This window comes from Mustela putorius, unplaced genomic scaffold, assembly GCF_011764305.1.
Source record: "Mustela putorius furo isolate JIRA1106 unplaced genomic scaffold, ASM1176430v1.1 tig00000281_pilon_pilon_pilon, whole genome shotgun sequence".
Lineage (NCBI taxonomy): Eukaryota > Metazoa > Chordata > Mammalia > Carnivora > Mustelidae > Mustela > Mustela putorius.
Window position 1 is genome coordinate 3,474,683 of NW_025421343.1, and position 19,370 is coordinate 3,494,052.

General features: G+C 37.2%; 1 protein-coding gene across 7 annotated transcripts in view; it reads left to right on the forward strand.

Annotated features, from left to right (window-relative positions):
* Positions 1-19,370, forward strand: part of ALMS1 (ALMS1 centrosome and basal body associated protein) — a 197,324-nt gene that overhangs the window by 24,886 nt on the left and 153,068 nt on the right. For 5 of the 7 annotated variants that reach the window (XM_045079016.1, XM_045079011.1, XM_045079013.1 and 2 more), the window contains 4 exons: positions 7,041-7,236; positions 11,959-12,076; positions 13,075-15,205; positions 15,320-15,469. In XM_045079016.1, coding sequence (XP_044934951.1) covers positions 7,041-7,236; positions 11,959-12,076; positions 13,075-15,205; positions 15,320-15,469 — 2,595 coding nt within the window. Of the gene's footprint in view, positions 1-7,040; positions 7,237-7,288; positions 7,573-11,958; positions 12,077-13,074; positions 15,206-15,319; positions 15,470-19,370 lie in introns of those variants that run through there. The other 2 variants (XM_045079018.1, XM_045079017.1) reach the window with 2 other exon arrangements.

Here is a 19,370-nt window from a genome sequence, read left to right on the forward strand (position 1 = left end):
CCCCTTGTTGTAACTGTGAAGCATGTCTCCAAATATTGCCAAATGTCCTGTGGTTGAGGGAAGAGGGAGTGTCAAAATTTTACCCAGTTGTGAACCCGTTTCTGAAGTTTTATAGTTGTAGATTTTACATTTATTATATATGATCCATTTTAGTTGGTTTTTGTATATAATGGGAAGTAAGGGTACAGCTTTATTTTTTTTACATAGGAGTATTTAATTGTCATTACAACACCATTTGCTGAAAATACTGTAACTTTTGTCTAATGCTTCTTTGGCATCTTTATAAAAAACAGATTGACTGTAAATGTGTTGGTCTATTTCTGAACTCTGTTCCATTGATTCATATGTCTGTCATGCCAGTCTCACACTCTTAATTATTATACTGTCCTAAAATCAGGTAGTGTGAGTTCTCCCACTTTGTTCCTCTTTTGAAAAATGGTTTTGTTTATGTTAGATTCTTGTAATTTCTGTATAAATTTAGGATCAGCTTCTCTATTAAAAAAGCCCGATGGGATTTTGATTAAGATTGCCTTGAAGGGTGCCTGGGTGGCTCAGTGGGTTAAACCTCTGCCTCTCGCTCAGGTCATGATCTCAGGGTCCTTGGATTGAGCCCCGCATTGGACTCTCTGCTCAGCAGGGAGCCTGCTTCCCCCTGTCTGCCTGCTTCTCTGCCTACTTTTGATCTCTCTCTGTCAAATAAATAAAATCTTAAAAAAAAAAAAAAGGTTGCCTTGAGTTATATGTCAGTTTGGAGAGAATTGACATCTTAATAATAGTTGAGTTCTCTAATCCACAAACAACAGTTCTTTCAGTTTCATTTCGGTGTTTATTTTTTCGTCAGTGTTTTGTTGTGTTCAGTGTAACAAACTTAACACGTGTTTGTGTTAGACTGACTTTTTTTTTTAAACGTTGCTTTTATTTAAGGTGTAATTAATCTTACTGATGTTTTAAAAAATTTCAGTTTTCTATTGATTACGAGTGTATGGAAATATAAATAACTGTATAATGAACTTGTATCCAGTGACCTTGCTAATCACACTTACTGGTTTTAGTGGTAGACTTCTGTAGATTTTTTTTAGGATCCCGGCCCCCCCCCTTTTTTTTTGAGAAAAGGAGAGAGAGTGGAGAGGGGCAGTGGGAGAGAGAGAGAGAGAAAGAATCCCAGGCAGGCTCCACACCCAGCGCAGAGCCTGTGGAGCTCGCTCACATGACCCTGAGATCATGACCTGAGTTGAAATCTAGAGTCAGACACTTCATCAACAGAGCAACCCAGGTCCTCTAGGACTTTCTAAGTCCTACAGTTATATCAACTGTAGTTTTTTCTCCTTTTTAATATATGTACCTTATATCACTGGTTAAGATCTACTTATTATTTTACTTAATCTGCTTTGTGTTCTGACCTCAACTCTGTGTAAGCAAATTATGCTAACATTTGTGTAGCTGAATACAGTGAGCACTTTTCTGTGCTCATTTTAGCTACAGTAAATAGCATTTGACACCATTAACCATTGCATAACTTCTTAAAATGATTTCCTTTCTTAGCTCCTACTAGTTTTCTTTCTACTCTTCTGCTATTCTCTCTCAGCTTCCTTTGCTGCTTCATCTTCCCCCGTTAAACTTCAAAGTCAAAGGTTGCAAGCCGTGGGCCTCAATAATGGTTAAATGTGGTTTTCAGAAAAAAACATTTTTTTTTTCGCACACTGTTTTTAAAATTTTGAAATAGAACACTTTAAAATATTTTATTTATTTATTTATTTGTCAGAGAGAGACAGAGAGAGAGGGAGAAAGAGAGAGTGAGTGCACAAGCAGGCAGAGTGGCAGGCAGAGTCAGAGAGAGAAGCAGACTCCCTGCCAGGCAAGGAGCCTGCGGGACTTGATCCCAGGAATCTGGGTTGTCATGACCTGAGTCGAAGACAGTGGCTTAACCAACTGAGCCACTCAGGTGTCCCGAAATAGAACCCTTTAAAGTGTGTATGCAGTGCATATTTGGCCACAGGTCCCAACACTCTAACTTCAGGCAGATTTACTCATTTCTCTTACTTCCCTGGCCCTGTTCACATTTGAGTTTTTGACTTCTGCTTGAAGTTTTGGGATGTTTTAGTTCTTATTTGGATCTGGGGGGTTAAATATATCTGTATACTTAAAAATCCCAAATTTGTATCTCTGATTTTTATTTCTCCCTCAAAATGTGTTTATGTCAAAAACATTAGAGATTTGAGGGCCTTTTTTTTATTGATTAAAAAGGTATAACACAAGTGACCACTGTATGATAGAAACAGCAACATAATGTACAGAAACTTGTGACCAGTACCAGGTGTTGTATGTAAGTGTTAAATCACTAAACTGTACACCTGAAACTAATGTTTATTGAGATTTACATAAAAACTAAAACAAAGAAAAGAAAAAAAGATAAGAAAAAGAAAAAGATATGCAGAAACAAAAGGAATGTTGAACAGGAATGTTTCATAATTTTATTTTATGATGGGAAATTATATATGTTTGCTTGGGGAGAAGAATGATTTAGTAGAGAGGGCAAATGGATGAAAGCAGGAGCTTAGTATAGGAAGGCAGTTGTTGAAAAGAATGGAATAAGATGATGCCTTTGGTAGGTACAGAGACTTTTTTAAAGTCACAAGATGAAAATAGAATTTAGATCTGATGATAGGAAGATAAGGAAGTTCCATCTCCTGCTCTTCACTTAATTGAAGTACAAGATGAGGTCATCAGCTGATAATCCAAGATCTATAAAGAACTCCTCAAACTCAACACCCAAAAAATAGATAATCATGTCAAAAAATGGGCAGAAGACACGAACAGACACTTCTCCAATGAAGACATACAAATGGTTAACAGATAGATGAAAAAGTGTTCATCATCACTAGCCATCAGGAAAATTCAAATCAAAACCACATTGAGATACCACCTAACACCAGTTAGAATGGCCAGAATTAACAAGACAGGAAACAATAAGTGTTGAAGAGGATGTGGAGAAGGGGGAACCCTTTTACACTGTTGGTGGGAATGCAAATTGGTGCAGCCACTTTAGAGAACAGTGTGGAGATTCCTTAAGAAATTAAAAATAGAGCTACAGTATAACTCTGCAATTGCACTACTGGGTATTTACCCCAAAGATACAGATGTGGTGAAAAGAAGGACCATCTGTACCCCAATGTTCATAGCAGCAATGGCCACAATTGCCAAACTGTGGAAAGAGCCAAGATGCCCTTCAACAGACAAATGGATAAAGAAGATGTGGTCCGGGGCACCTGGGTGGCTCAGTGGGTTAAGCCTCTGCCTTCAGCTCAGGTCATGGTCCCAGGGTCCTGGGATCAAGCCCCGCATCGGATTCTCTGCTCAGCGGGGAACCTGCTTCCCTTCCTCTCTCTCTGCCTGCCTCTCTGCCTACTTGTGATCTCTCTCTCTCTCTCTCTCTATCAAATAAATAAATAAAATCTTAAAAAAAAAAAAAAAGATGTGGTCCATATATACAATGGAGTATTATGCCTCCATCAGAAAGGATGAATACCCAACTTTTGTATCAACATGGATGGGACTGGAGGAGATTATGCTGAGTGAAATAAGTCAAGCAGAGAGAGTCGATTATCATATGGTTTCACTTACTTGTGGAACATAAGGAATAACACGGAGGACGTTAGGAGAAGAAAAGGAAAAGTGAATTGGGGTAAATTGGAGGGGGAAACAAAGCATGAGATACTGTGGACTCTGAGAAACAAACTGAGGGTTTTGGAGGGGTGGGGGTTAGGTGAGCCTGGTGGTGCGTATTAAGGAGGGCATGGATTGCGTGGAGCACTGGGTGTGGTACATAAACAGTGAATCTTGGAACACTGAAAAAAAATGAAGGAGAGTTCAGTAGTTCTGAGGAGAGAAAAGTGTAGTCATTTCAGCAAGTCAGTTCAGCAGGAAAATATAGTAGGATTTCTAGGCAATTCTGAGTGCCCTTGAGGTTTAAGGTCATTACTTTTTTTAAAGATCCTCCCAATCTTTTTTTTTTCTTTTTTATAGATTTTATGTATTCGTTTGACATAGAGAGAATGACAGGGAGAGAGGGAACACAAGCAGGGGGAGTGTGAGTGGGAAAAGCAGGCTCCCTGATGAGGAGGGAGCGCTGCGGGGCTTGATCCCAGGACCCTGGGATCATGACCCCAGTCCAAGGTAGAAGCTTAACGACTGAGCCATCCAGGCATCCCTAATATCATCAATTTAAGGGAAAAACGGTTTGAGTTTGTGCTTTACTCAGCAGTGCGCCACTGCTTTGTTCGGATAAGGAGAAGGTTCGACTAGAGAACTGAGCTTTTACCAGGCAAATAGGATAATGGGAGAAGAGTGCAGGAAAGTTAAAGATGTTTGCAAGGCAGTGGTTATAAGGATGACTCTGAACTCTCAGAGTGGTAAAGAAGGAAATACAGGGGGCACCTGGGTCGCTCAGTGGGTTAAAATAAAGCCTCTGCTTATGGCTCAGGTCATGATCCCAGGGTGCTGGGATTGATCCCCACATCTGGCTTTCTGCCCCCCAGGGAGCCTGCTTCCTCTTCTCTCTCTCTCCCTCTGCCTACCTGCGATCTCCCTCTGTCAAATAAATAAATAAAATCCTTAAAAAAAAAAAAAGGAAATACAGGAAAAGAAAGGAATTATGAAAAGTCTAAATGTATTAGGATAATTGTCTTAATGAGGTTAAAGAATTACTGAGGTTGAGCTAGAGTAGAGTGCTCTGACTAGGCCAGAGGATGGGCAGGAGAGCCAACAGATAACCTGTCTCTTTGGAATGAGGAATAAACTGTGGGACCAAGTTCAAACCATGCTCGAGGAGACTGAGAGGAGTTGGGTACTAGAGATTTTTTGGTAGAGTCACACAATGACTGGAATTCCCCTGCTTTTGAACACTTCTTTGGTTCACTGTGCTCTATAGAATGGAGTACTCTCAAAAGAAAAAATTTAAAATTAATCACCTTTTGTTTCCAAGTATTGAAAACACGATTTTGATGTTCTGGGTTGGACTAATTTATCCAGCATAGCAGGGATTGAGATATTCTGGAATGTCAAAGGTCTACTGTTCTATAATCCCAGAAGCTATAGATGAGTTTTTTTTCCCTGCATATATTCATATAACTGATAGTAAACAGTGGATAGTTGTGTTTTTTTTTTCTTAACTTACTAAAAGAACATGTAATTAGTGAATTTTAAGTAATGGTAATTTTAACTAATAACTTCAAAAATGAAAGTGTTTGAGAAAATCATTCTGTATTATAATACATCTTTTTATAGATTTTGGGTTATTTGAGAATAAGAAATTTATACTCTCTTAAAACATTTGAAAAAATAAAAAAATAGAAAAAAGAAAAAAAAAAGAAAACATTTGAATTGGTTAAGAAAGAAAAGTTCAGGGGCACCTGGGTGGCTCAGTGGGTTAAAGGCTTTGCCTTCAGCTCAGGTCATGATCCCAGGATCCTGGGATCGAGCCCTGCATTGGGCTCTCTGCTTAGCAGGGAGCCTGCTCCCCACCCCCCCGCCCCCACCTGCCTCTCTGCCCACTTGTGATCTCTATCAAATAAATAAAATCTTTTTTTAAATTTTGGGCTTTCTTTATTTTTTTAAAAAGATTTTATTTATTTATTTGATAGACAGAGATCACAAGTAGGCAGAGAGGCAGGCAGAGAGAGAGGCGGTGGAAGCAGGCTCCCTGCTGAGCAGAGAGCCCAATGTGGGGCTCAATCCCAAGAGCCTGAGATTATGACCTGAGCTGAAGGCAGAGGCTTAACCCTCTGAGCCACCCAGGTGCCCCATAAATAAATAAAATCGTTTAAAAAAAAAAAAGAAAAAAGAAAGAAAAGTTCAGTAATAGACTTATTTACAAACCATGAAAATCAATAGGTTGAGGTGCCTGGGTGGCTCAGTTGGTTAATCGTCTGCCTTTGGCTCAAGTCATGGTCTTGGTCTTGGGATCAAGCCCTATGTTGGGCATTACGTTCAGTGTGGAGTCTGCTTCTCCTTTTCCCTCTACCCCCTCCCCCTGCTCATGCTCATTCTCTCTCTTTCTTTCTGTCTGTCTCAAATAAATAAATAAAGTCTTAAAAAATATATAGGACAAGTTTACGGAATAAGGTTAGAAAACAAAGCAAGGCATTTGAAAATCCTGATCAATCTTAAGAATATGTATGAGTGAAAATGTTAAGAGTGCTTGCAAATATGATTAAAATCTGATCTACCATTGCCAAGTAGGAAATGTACTAGAAAGAAATTTAGTACATTATCAGACTTAATTGGGAAAAAAAGATACTGTATTATAGTTTGATCAAATATAGAGTTCATTCCTAATCAAATTAATTAAATATGAAAGTAAAAGTGTACTTTCATAGCATGGTAGGAAGAATATCTTCATTAACCAATACAAAATTTAAAAGAAAAATGCCGATAAAGTTGTTAACCATTTGTCTTTTTTAAAATTTAAATTCAGTTAGACAACATATAGAACCTCAGTAATTTCAGATAGTCTTTAATTCAACATTGGTACTTAGTGTGATCTGTGGATTGGTGCCAATCCATGAATTGGTTGTTTCAGGTCTATCAAGAGATAAGTACAAGAATATAGAAGTAGTTAGAAACTTTTAAAAATTTGACAGTAATTTTGGTTTTTAGAACTAAAAATTGGACATTTGGCCTTCTGTTTTATAATTTTGGCTTATATATCTTTTACATTTAATTTTGTAATTCAGATTTGTAATCAAATTGTAGGATTTCATGTAGAACCAAATATAGTGAAGAGAACTGTTAAAGAATAACAGAAATGCTAGTGATATAACACATTAAAAGTGGGTAGTGATGGGAAGAGCTCTAATGTAGTTAATATTATGAAAAATATACAGAAAGAACAGTTTTACTTTCTCCAAAAGCACTATGATGAGAATGTTATCACACAGAAGCCAAATACTACATGAGTTAATGGATATTTGTATCTAAATATTAATGTATATGGTAACTTGGTCAATGATTTAGCATATTTTCCTTCAAAATTATTGTTTTAGAGAACAGAATGTTGGCAGTATCTTCCTCAAGAGATGGACTCTTCTCACACCTTGGATATAACCCAGACCAGGTTTAATATGAGAGAGGAAGGGACCGAAGTGACAGACCTCACCTCTGTGGAGGAAGGTATATTGACCCAACCAGAAAATGAAGGAAAGGAATCCAAGAGAGGTCTCTTATGTTCGCCGCTGCTAGGTAATGCCTCTTTATTTTTAACTAGTAGTAATAACATATTTATAACATACTTTGGGGGGATGTTGGGTCTTGCATCTAAATCTCTTTTTCTTTCTTTTAGGTTATTTATTTTAGAGAGCGTGCAAGCGAGCAGGGGGTGGGGAGAAGTAGAAGGAGAGGGAGAGAGAATCTGAAGCAGACTCTGCAGTGATTACAGAGCCTAACTCGAGGCTCGATCTCTCCACTGCAAGATCATGAGCTGAGCTGAAACCGAGTCAGACGCTTAACTGACTGAGCCACCTAGGCACCCCTAAATCCTTTCATGAATTGAGGAGCTCTGTAGAGCCATCCTCAAAGGTATTAGCTTAATTTTGGTTTTCTACACTGACCATCTGGTCTAGTTATGTGTACCTGCCCTTCATTATGTCCTGTTGCTCACAGAAGGTAGAAAGGTGATAACTTCCTCCCTAGTGGGTATACCTCCTTGGCCTTGAGGTTGTGGATTTTTCCTTGGGGTAAACTATATATTATCTTTTGACAACATCTCTAGCAATGGAACCTCCATGATCCTTAAAAAACAAAATAAATGCTTACAAGCTTGCTTCATTAGATTCTTTTTTTTTTTTTTAGATTTTTAAAAATTATTTTTATTAACACATAATGTATTATTTGCCCCAGGGGTACAGGTCTGTGAATTGTAAGCCTTACACACTTCACAGCACTCACCATAGCACATACACTTCCCAATGTCCATAACCCAACCACCTTCTCCATACCCTCCTACCCCAGCAACCCTCAGTTTGTTTTGTGATATTAAGAGTCTCTTATGGTTTGTTTCCCTCATGATCCCGTCTTGTTTCATTTTTTCCTTCCCTACTTCCCAATCCCTCCACTCTGCTTCTCAAATTCCTCATATCAGAAATTTATCAGGAATTATCAGGAATGATAATTGTCTTTCTCTGATTGACTTATTCCGCTCTACATAATACCTTCTAGTTCTATCCACGTTGTTGCTAATGGCAAGATTTCATTTCTTTTGATGGCTGCATAGTATTCCATTGTATATATATATACCACTTCTTCTTTATCCATTGCTTCATTAGATTCTTAGAATTAGTTAAGTCGTATGTTATTCTCAGTTTTCAGACCCTAAAAGTGAGATAAAGAGGTTAAATGACTTGTCTGAGGTAGATCTTACTGGTTTCCTCTGCTTAATATGGCACTGATTTATTAGCTCTTTACAAAAGGTAAACGTGAAGTACCTTTCAGATTATCAGGGTGGGAGATAGAATTGTGTTATTACTACTTTGAATCGTGTGGGTATAGAAGAATGGTTAACCAGTATGGTGATTTCAGTTTTTTATGCCTAAATGATAATTAAGGCAATATTATTTTGTTCTTATTTTTGTTTTATTCAGCCCCCCCCCCCAAAAAAAAACGCTTCTCAGCCTTTTGGCTAAGATCAAGTATAGAATTAGCCTTGACAGTGGAATGAGATTTAACCATGATGTTATCTTGTCAGCGTTTTGTAGAGGAGCGCCAATAGGAGTTAATTCAACAAGTTTCTTTTTTTTTCTTTCAAGATTTTATTTATTTATTTGATAGAGCACACAAGTAGGCAGAGCGGCAGGCAGAGGGAGAGGAGGAAGCAGGTTCCCTGCTGAGCAGGGAGCCCGGTGTGGGGCTCAGTCCCAGGACCCTGGGATCATGACCTGAGCTGAAGACAGCTGCTTAACTGACTGAACCACCCAGGTGTCCCACAAGTTTTTTTCAAACATAAGTCAAGGTTATTCAGATCAGAATATGGGCACCAGTGTGTTTTATGATGTAGACCATCAGAGTCCATTTTAGTATCACATTTTAAGAAAGAATGTTGACAGTGGGGCTCCTTGGTTGTTCAGGCAGTTGAGCTTTTGACTCTTGATTTTGGCTCTGGTCCTGGGATCCGGCTTCATGCTTAGCTTGGAGACTGTTTGGGATTTTCTGCTTCTCCCTCTGCCCCTCCCCACCTCACATACTCTCTTTTTCTTTCTTTAAAATAAATAAATGAATAAAAAGATTTTTTTTTTAAAGAAAGATATCGACAGCACAGCAGTTCCTTTTTGAGAGGAAATGAGTTTGACAGTAGATCAAAGAGAAGACTTTGTTATGATCAGGTGTTTGAGGGGATGTCAAGCTAAAGAGGAAGGAGTTTACCTTTCATTTATTCACTCATTTGCTTAACAAATATCTAAGTGCTTATAGTGTGTTTAATGCTAGGGATATATAGATGAAAGCTATTTCTACTCTGGGGAAGACTAGTAAACAGAAAAATAACAGTACCATGGGATTGGTATTATAATGATCTGGTGCAAGGATCTGATTTTGTACTGGCCATGAGCTAAGAATAGTTTTTGGATTTTTTTTTTTTAAAGATTTTATTTATTTATTTGACAGACAGAGATCACACATAGGCAGAGAGGCAGGCAGAGAGAGAGGAGGAAGCAGGCTCCCTGCCAAGCAGAGAGCCTGATGTGGGGCTCGATCCCAGGACCCTGGGATCATGACCTGAGCCGAAGGCAGAGGCTTAACCCCCTGAGCCACCCAGGCTCCCCAGTTTTTGGATTTTTAAATGATTGTAAAAAACGAAAAAAAGAAGTACATGTGATAGAGACCATATGTGACCCACAAAGTGTGAAATATTTATTAGTTGGCCTTTTAAAAAAAGGTTGCTTATTCTTAGTCTAGGGGTTAAAATGAGAATACATAGCTTATAGGGAGGCTGTTTTCAATTTGATATAACAAAGAACTTTTCTAACGGAGCCATTTAATAGTATAAAGACCATATAACAACAGAAAATGTGAGGTTTACATCACTGCAAAATGTCAAGCAAAATTCTCTAACAGAAATTCAACATTGGGTTGGAGATTATGCAATGTGGCTTCTAAAATGTTTTCTAGTTAAGGTTTTAGAACTAAAGCTTCTCATTTACTTTAGATAAATAGAACATTTTTAGTTATTAGAGCAGACCCCGGATTTGATATATCACTAGAGGAAATTTCATCATTGCTGTTTTGTTACATATGTATACAGTCATTGGGGGGTGTATCGGTCTCACCAGCAGCAGATGTCATGATGATGACTGGTGTCAGAACAGTTAGATATTTCAAAAAATAGTGGCCTAAGCCATCAGCGTTGTCTAAATGTGAGGAAATGTGGGATCTTTGTTAAAAACCTTTATGATTTTTAGAGGAATGAGAGACTTCTCTGTTATGAAGGTTTAAGACTGAGCCTGTAAGCCAAGGTCAAAGAGGAATCATACCAAGCAGTCCTTGGTAGTCAAGGTTATCATTCTCATCCTGCTTGATTTTTAATAAGTTAATTTTAATAAATAATTCTATTTTGAGTAACTAAGTGTAGCAAGTACTTTGGTAGGCACTGCAGATACAGCTGTGAATAAAGTGGATGTGGAGTTGATTGTCTAGGTGAGAAGCAGTTAGACCAAAAATTAAAATTCACAGATACAGCTGTGAATAAAGTGGATGTGGAGTTGATTGTCTAGGTGAGAAGCAGTTAGACCAAAAATTAAATGGTATGACAGTTATGGTAGGGAAGGTGTTGTCATGCAGAATTATAGGCATTCTGAAATCAAGAAAGTGTACCATAGCAATGATATCCCATTCATAGTGAAAGAATGTTTAGTTCTAGCAAAGTATCACCTATCCAGTTAAATTAATCTTAGAATATTGATGGTTTTATAGTTTTATTTCTATTAAAATTTTGTTTTTGTTTTATAGTTATATAAATGGTATAAATAATGAGGAGTTTATACCTACTTTGTATGTATTTAGGTACATATAATAGGAATTATTTAAGTTGACATTCAGGAATCCACAAGAATTATTTTTCCTTTAAATCAGCAGTTCTCCAACTTTTTGGAGAACAGGACTCCTTTACATATTTTAAAATTACCAAGGACTTCAAGGAGCTTTTGTTTATATGGGTTGTTGATAATTTCCCATTTTAGAAATTAAAACTTAGAGATTTCTAAAATATTTATTAACTCATAAAAAAATAACAACTCCATTGCATGTTAATATAAATTACATTTTTTTAAGAAATATAACTATTTTCCAGAACAAAATATTTAAGAGTGCTATTGTTTTATTTAAGAAAAAAAATCTCTATAATGTTTGACCTCATAGAGGAGAGGTAGATTTTGATAATCTGCTTTTGCATTCAGTATGTTGCTATATCTCAGATGGTGTAGCTTCTGGAAAATTCTACCATACCCTTGTGAGAGAATGAGAGTGAATAAGGCAAATGACATCTTAATATTATTTTGAATATAATTTTGACTCTAGGTACCTCCTGAGAATGTCTTAGGGATGCCCAGGAACCTAGGGACTACAGTTTGATTTAAGATGGAAAGAAACAAACACTCATAATGGTTAAGAGCACTCGCTAAGAAATTAGTGTTTAAGTTCAGTTCTCATTCTGACCCTTAAGCTATTTGAATGTGGGCAAATTCGTATTTCTTAAATTTTATAATCATGTTTCCTCAGCTGTGAGATGGGCATAATAATACCTATCCTTCAGGGTTATCTTTGAAATTTTGTACTTTAAATGCTGTTATGTTAGCATTCTGATGCTTTTAGAAACTTCCAGATGGCTACGTATTTAGGTTCTTTAAAGTATTACATGAGTAAGCTAAGCATTTAACTTTCAGCATTCCCAACATTTTTATGCTTGAAACTTTGCAGTCATACAAGACAACTTTGCTTCCCCTGATTTGCCTTTGCTGACATGTATGACACAAGATCAAGAGTTTGGATCTGATTCCTTATTTCAACGAAGTGAACCAGATTTTGCACCTCTGAGGTAGGATGATTTATTTTTTTATTTGCATGTAAACTTCCTACTTTTTCTTGTTCTAAGTTGTTACTAATATTAATGACTTCAGGCTAAGGTGAGACTTTGGAGTGGGGGTTAGATATTTTCAGCACACCCTTGGAAGGTAACAAGGCCCTAAGTTAAGACATGATGCACATTAATTTGGTAGAGTAATACATGTGTAAAAATGAGCCATACAATTGTGGTTTATTTAAAAATGGTTTTTAATGTATTTTAGCATTCCAGGCATAATTTATTTTATTTTTAAATTTTTATTATTGTAGTATAGTTGACATACAGTGTTAGTTTTGGGTGCATAACGTAGTGTTTTGACAGTTCTTTTAATTCTGTAGAGCTTACCATGACATGTGTTGTACACCTGAAACTAATATTATAGTGTATGTCAACTAAAATAAAATGTTTAAGAAAAAACTGTAGATGTTTGCAGAGTAAACACCTTTGCCCTTCTGCTGTGTATTACCTTAAAATCACTTTTATGAAAAGGTGTTCTATGTATAATAGTCAACTAATAATTAGGTTACTGCTGTGTTTTAAGAGTAGATCACTTAAGGGGTTTTAAAGAGCACAGTAAATGACTAGTGAAAGAATTAGTGAAAGTTAAGTGAGTATTAAATTATGATAGGTGATAAACATTTTAAATAGTAAAGTTGGAATTTTTTATTTAATCTTTTTTTTTTTGGCAGTATGAAAATATTCCCTATTTTTTGGTAGTCTTGTTTTAGGAAAAGGTTGAAAAAAAGTCAGGGTCGTAGGATGGGAGTTCGTATTCTCTTTACACAAAATTTGCCTGGTTCAGTCCCTAACCACTTTAAGGGAATTTGAGATTAGAACTTTGTTTTTCCAACACACTTTTCAAATAATCTTAATTTTGGTGACATATCAATTTTGTATTTTTCATGTTAGTATTTAAAAAAATGTTTTAAATGTGTTATTTATTTATTTATTTTTAACTGTATATTTTTCAGGGGAATTCCTGGTAAGTCTGAAGATACTGAATGGTTTTCTCGACCATCGGAAGTTAGTGAAGCTTTATTCCAGGCAGCCTCAGAAGTAGCTTCAGACTTAGTTAACAGTTGCATTAGTGTATCTCAGCACTCGCTTATAGCTAGTACAACTGTTGAGTGTCGGCACTCTTTTTTACCTTTTGAACAAGGGATTAAAGAAGAGACCCCTTCGTGTGATACAGTTGATGAACTGAAAACCCCCAATGACTTCGATAGTTATGATGCTCTTTGTTCCTATATGGCATGGAAGACACAAGAAGTTCAGGAGCCAGAAGTCAGTTTAGCTGATAAAGGTCAAGTTTCTGTTTCAACCTCATCTTATACAAGTGATGAATACATGACTCCTGAAGGAAGTGACAGTTTTGATGCTTCTTGTTCATATGTGCAGTATTGGAAACAGAAAGCTTTACAGCAGTCAGAAAATTATCTAACCAGTAAGGATCATGATTCTTATTCAGATTCGTCCGACACAATTGATAAAAACAAAATTCCTAAGGGAAGTGACAGTTTTCATGCTCCTTTTTCATGTACGCCATGGAGCAAACGGAAAGTTTCACACCATCCAGAAACATATGTGATCAGTAAGGACTATGTTTCTTTTCCCCATGAAGTTGCTCCTCATTTTAATAACAGAATGTCACATTCTTTCTTGCATTGTCTGTTGGAAAGAAGAGGAAAGGGCATTCCCTTGACAGCCCACAATCATTATTTTGGGAGTGTTTATTTAAGGGCTCCAGCTGAGAATGAGGTGAAAGAAATGATGGGGTATGAAAGAAATGAAGAAGGTCTGGAGAAAGAACTATCTCAAGGTTTTGAACAAAAGGAGAGTAGAAGTACTTCAGTATTTCCCAAGATGCATCCCAGATCTTCAGAAATAAAATTATTTGAGAATGTTGTATTTCCTGATAATTCTGTAAAAGTTTCGGAAATAGATACATACTCTAGGCAACATGGTACCTCTAAGATGGAGGTTTCTGGTGGTCCTCTTAAGACGATTAAATTCAACTTGGATGAGACATCAGAACAACCGTATTTACAAGAGGAAAGATACCAAAGGGCAGCTTCTGCTTTTGGTGGAAATAGTGTTGATGCTTCTGAAAATGTAGCCTTTGAGGTAGTTATTGCCTCTATTGAGCCTTCCAAGAAAGACAGTACAGTAAATGAAATCCAAACTGACATTAGTAAGTCTTTAATAAATGACAGCCAAGAACGTGAACCAAAAAATTCACATCTTTCTCTATTAAATTATAATGGTGAAAACTCTTTGTTTGATGAGCTTAGTCATCCGCTTTATCAGTCTACTCCTGGGGCGTTTGAATTAGCGGCTTCAAAACCATTGTTGCATAAAAAAGATAGTAGTGATAGCTCCCTCTATTGGCATCTTGATTTAAAATCCCTCCCCAGTGCTCCTCAGGAAATGTTCATTAAGCCACTTTCTCTTATTCCAGAGCTTAAGTCATCTGCTTCTTTAAGTGAAAAATCTCACAGCCAGGCTGCTTGTCTTGGCAAAGCACAGTCAGCTTTATTTCACTGCGATCTAGACAATGAACCATTTCTTCCCATTGGGAAGATAAAGTCTGGTCCTGATCTTGACCTTGCAGAGAAGGCAGGATCTTCAAACATTTTTTATCCAATGAAAGTATCAACTTCAGATTCTTTGGTTTTACAAGATTTAAGAAGATTTGAAGAAATTGTGGATTCCTCAAACGATATTTTGGTTAAGAATGGAAACTCCAGTAACATCATTGAAGGTCCTTCTGCAAGTGTAGGAGGTGGCTTTTTAGCAAACTTGGTGACAAGTGATGCTGAGTCACAGGGTGCTTTATCAATGACCAGTAATGCATCTTTAATTCCAGTCTGTCAAGAGTCATTGCTGAAAGCTGATGTAGGCCAAGATAAAATTCCTCAGCCTTTGGGAGCCAAATCCTATTTTACTATACATACAGTTATGCAAAACGACTCCTATTTTGTAGAGGGCCTGCAGGGGAAGGCTGAATCTGACACCTCTACTCTGGGTGATGATACTGAATGCTGTGACCTAGATGAAAATGCTACTGTGGGCAGTACAAGAGCTGTTGATCTACAAAGAGAGGTGAGACACAATAAAATGATAGTTGGGGGAAATGTTGTCTTTTCTAGTACTATTTTAGGAAATGGTATTGTTACTTGTTTTATTTTTCTTTCTTTCTTTTAATTTTATGAGCAGGTGTGTGAACAAGGTGACTTGGCTGTTGAGTGCATTGAGCTAGCAGGTTTTAAAAATGTGCTTGATGATCTGGAGGTTTGTGACAGCTCCCTGCACAGGCAGTCTGCCTTAGAACTGCCATCAAAGGAAGAGAGTGATTTTGAAGAGCCTGTAAGTTACTCTGTTTGATATTTCTTATGGGGTAGGGAAAGAATATTTTAGTTGAAAAATGGAGTTGAAAGTAAAGGGCCCATTTATATCCTCTAATACCAACATGTGACTTACAGTCTGGTCTTCATCTGATATCCAAGAATATGCTCCATTTATTTGTTAGAGGTTGGCATAAAAGAAATATTTGTGTTTCATAGACGGTAAGAGTGAGTTTTGTGGTGTCTGGGGAAAGGCCTTCCTTTGGAGATCCCAGGCCTTTTATGTTGAGACGTGCTAATTCTTCCCAGTTGTGGCAGCAAGAACCTTTAGACAGTGTTCAGATTAGACTCACTGGTAGAAATAGTCAGTTGTACATTTTTTCACTCTGCCCTTCAACTTATAAGCATTGGAATAGACCCTGGAATATTTAAATATTTCTGTTTAGAAGCTCCTGAAAGGTTTGACTTTAGAGGAATTTTGAAAATTATAAGAACCGTTGTTTTCCCAGGAAGGATGCTGAGGTGCTTAATACTCACACTAGTTAGTGTCCCCAACTAACTGCCTCCTTCCCAAATGAGTGACATACTGAAGCATATACACACCCCCCCCCCCGTTTATATTATTATTATTGTGTATGTGTACTAGAAAATAACTTTGAAGTGCTAAAAAGTTCTCTGTCAACCTTTCTTTTATACAAAACTTCATTTGCCTGGATGCTTGCCTCCCTTGGTTTTAATGCTCCTTTGGTCCCATTGCCTATCCTCTTTTGTCTGATACTGTCAGCTTCTTTATAAAATATCCTTATATTTTATTAGTCATTAAATATAGCTGTACAATAAGTTTTGTGTACTTAATGTTACTTTCCCTTTCCTGTTTTTCCATGTATATGATTAGTATGTCATTGGAAAGCTGCTAGTTGAAAAGCGTCTGCCTTTGGCTCAGGTCATGATCCTAGTGTCCTGGAAGTGAGTCCCCTATCAGGCTCCCTGCTCACTCTTTTCCCTTTAGCCCTCCCCACTGGTTGTGATCTGCTTCTCTCTCATGCTCTCTCTTTCTCAAATAAATGAATAAAATCTTTTTTAAAAACCCGCAATTTTTTAAAAAAGATTTTATTTATTTTGACACAGAAAGAAATCACAAGTAGGCAGAGAGGTGGGCAGAGATGGGGAAGCAAACTCCCCACTGAGCAGGGAGCCCAATGTGGGGCTGGATCCAGGACCCTGAGATCATGAGCCGAGCCTAAAGCAGACGTTTAATGACTGAGCCACCCAGGTGCCCCCCAAAAACCACAATTTAAAAGAAATGTAGATAGATATTCAGTTAATATCCACTATTCCAGATTTTATTTGCACGCAGCTGTCGCCTTAAGTATACTTCTTCACTTTAGGGAGCATGTTCCCTGTATTCTCTTTCACTTGTAGCTCCATTCTGTAGTCCGGGAGTTATAATGCCAGTATCAGGGAAATAAGGACTCAGATATGGTAGTAATTTCCTGCATGGCTCACATTGCTCTCAGAGGGCTTGCCTGCTTCTTGGTTCCTTTCTTATTCTCATCTGTGTCTCAGAAGAGTCATTCATATTTGTTTGCCTACATTTGATACTAGCCATCATTTCTTTAAATGATTGTTCGGGCATCCACTTATATATGATGTAGCTTGGGGCTGTGAAAAGAGTGTGGAGATGTGGAATCAAACCTTGTTCAGTTATTTGTTAGCCTTATGCCTTGTGCAGATGACTTTGGAGGATCATTCTGCTCATCTACATGAAGAAAGAGGAATAGTAACAATCAGCCTCATGCATTGTTATATCGAATGGGGTAAGGTGTATAGCACTGCCTGCCTGTTAGTTCCTTCACTTCACTGAAACCAAGTGACTAGACCCTCACCAGTGATTTCCTCCTGCCTATCATTGTTCTTTCTTCTGTCTTTCTCCTTGTTCCTGGTAGCAGCACATTACATTCTTATAGCTTCTGTGATAAAATACTCTTTTTAGGAAAGAAAATATTGTTTTAGTATTCCCTGTTTTGGTCATATAACTAAATATTATTTAAAGTTTACTTTTAGAGTTCTTTTTGTTTTGTTGGTTCTGTGTCTTCCACCAAGTACTTTCCTCTCATGGTTTAAATGCTTCTCTCTGTGTGATGGCTATTACTTCCATTTTTAGATCCTAATATTTCTACTAAGGTAGACCTGAATGCTTTCTTGCATGACATTTTTTTGTGAACATTCCTGTCACCTCAAACACAACTTGCCTGTACCAAAGAACTCAGACGTTTTTATGGAATCGGACTGACTTGTAGATTTTCTTTGTTCTTAGAGAGAAGTTAACATGTCTTGGTTTCTTCATCATCTTTGATTGATTCTTTCTTTATTATTGATTAAAGACTGGGAGATAAGCCAGTTTAATTTTTTTCCTCCTGATTTCTCCCATTTCCAGTTAGTAATGAAGATCTGCTGATCTCTTAAATAAATTCTTCTCATCTTTTTCATTCTACATCTTTTTTTTTTTTTCTTAAGATTTTATTTATTTGAGAGAGACAGAGAGAGAGCATGAGCAGGAGGGAGGTGAAGAGGGAGGGGGAGAAGCAGGCTCCCTGTTAAGCAGGGAGTCCAATGCAGGGTTCAGTCCCAGGACCCCAGGATCATGACCTGAGCCAAAGGCAGATGCTTAACAGACTGAGTCACCAGGTGCCCTACATTTTCTTTTGCATTAACTACTCTAGTATCCGTATATTTCGAAGCTTTGATAATAATGAAGTTTTATTTATTTACTAAATTTTAATTCCAGTATAGTTAACATACAGTGTTATATTAGTTTAGGTGTACAATATTCTGTACATTAACAGTTATATACATTACTCAGTGCTTATTGTGTTAAGTATACTCTTAATTCCCTTCACTTACTGCACCTGTCTCCTCCTCTCCCCCCCCAACCATCAGTTTGTTCTCTATAGTTAAGAGTCTGTTTTGTTTTTGTCTCTTTTTTCTTTGTTCATTTGTTTTCTTAAATTCCACATAAGTGAAATCAAATGGTGTTTGTCTTTCTCTGACTGACTTAGTTCACATAACATTATACATTCTAGATTTGTCTGTGTTGTTGCAAATGGCCAGATTTCATTCTTTTTATGACTGAATAATATTATCAATGAAATCGTACTGAAGTCAAGATTGGAATAGAGATTTTTTTTCTAACTATATTTGAAAGCTCTAGAGAAAAACTATTAAATACACATATGTGCCTGGGGACACACACACGAAGTCTCAATCATATATGTGATACATGTGTTAATGAACTGTACTTCAAAAAAGTCTATAGGAGTGGGATAATTGAAAACTTAGAACTTTGTGCTTTGTTTAGAGTAGAGTTTCTCTGTACTGTTGTCTTTTTGGATATGATATTTCTTTGTTGTGGGGGGTGTGTGCATTTTAGGATGCTGAGCAACATCGCTGGCTTTTACTCACTAGATGCCAATAGCCACACACACTGCTCCCAACACCCAAAGTCAGGACAGTGAAAAATGTCTCCAGACATTGCCAGATGTTTCTTGATCAGGGAGAGATGGGTGGGGGCAAAATCTCCCACAACTGAGAACCACTGGTGTAGAGAAAACTAGACCAAGGCAGCACAAGTAGACTATTTATTTTACACCCTGCCAGCTTCCTAAGATTGTTCATTACAGCACGATGAAAAAACCTGGACAAAAGAGGATCAAACAAAATTCATCTTTACATACATTTTTAGACTCTCCTGAGACTGCATCAAGAAGTGGGAATAATATTTTTAGGAAAATAAAGAAACCTAAATGTTGTATATTGTTTTTATATGAGAGTATGATGTGAATTTGGTGAGAAATGATATATGTTTATGTACTGACATCACCAGAGTTGGTTTCTAATTTCTTTTCTAGTAAGGACTTGCTGGG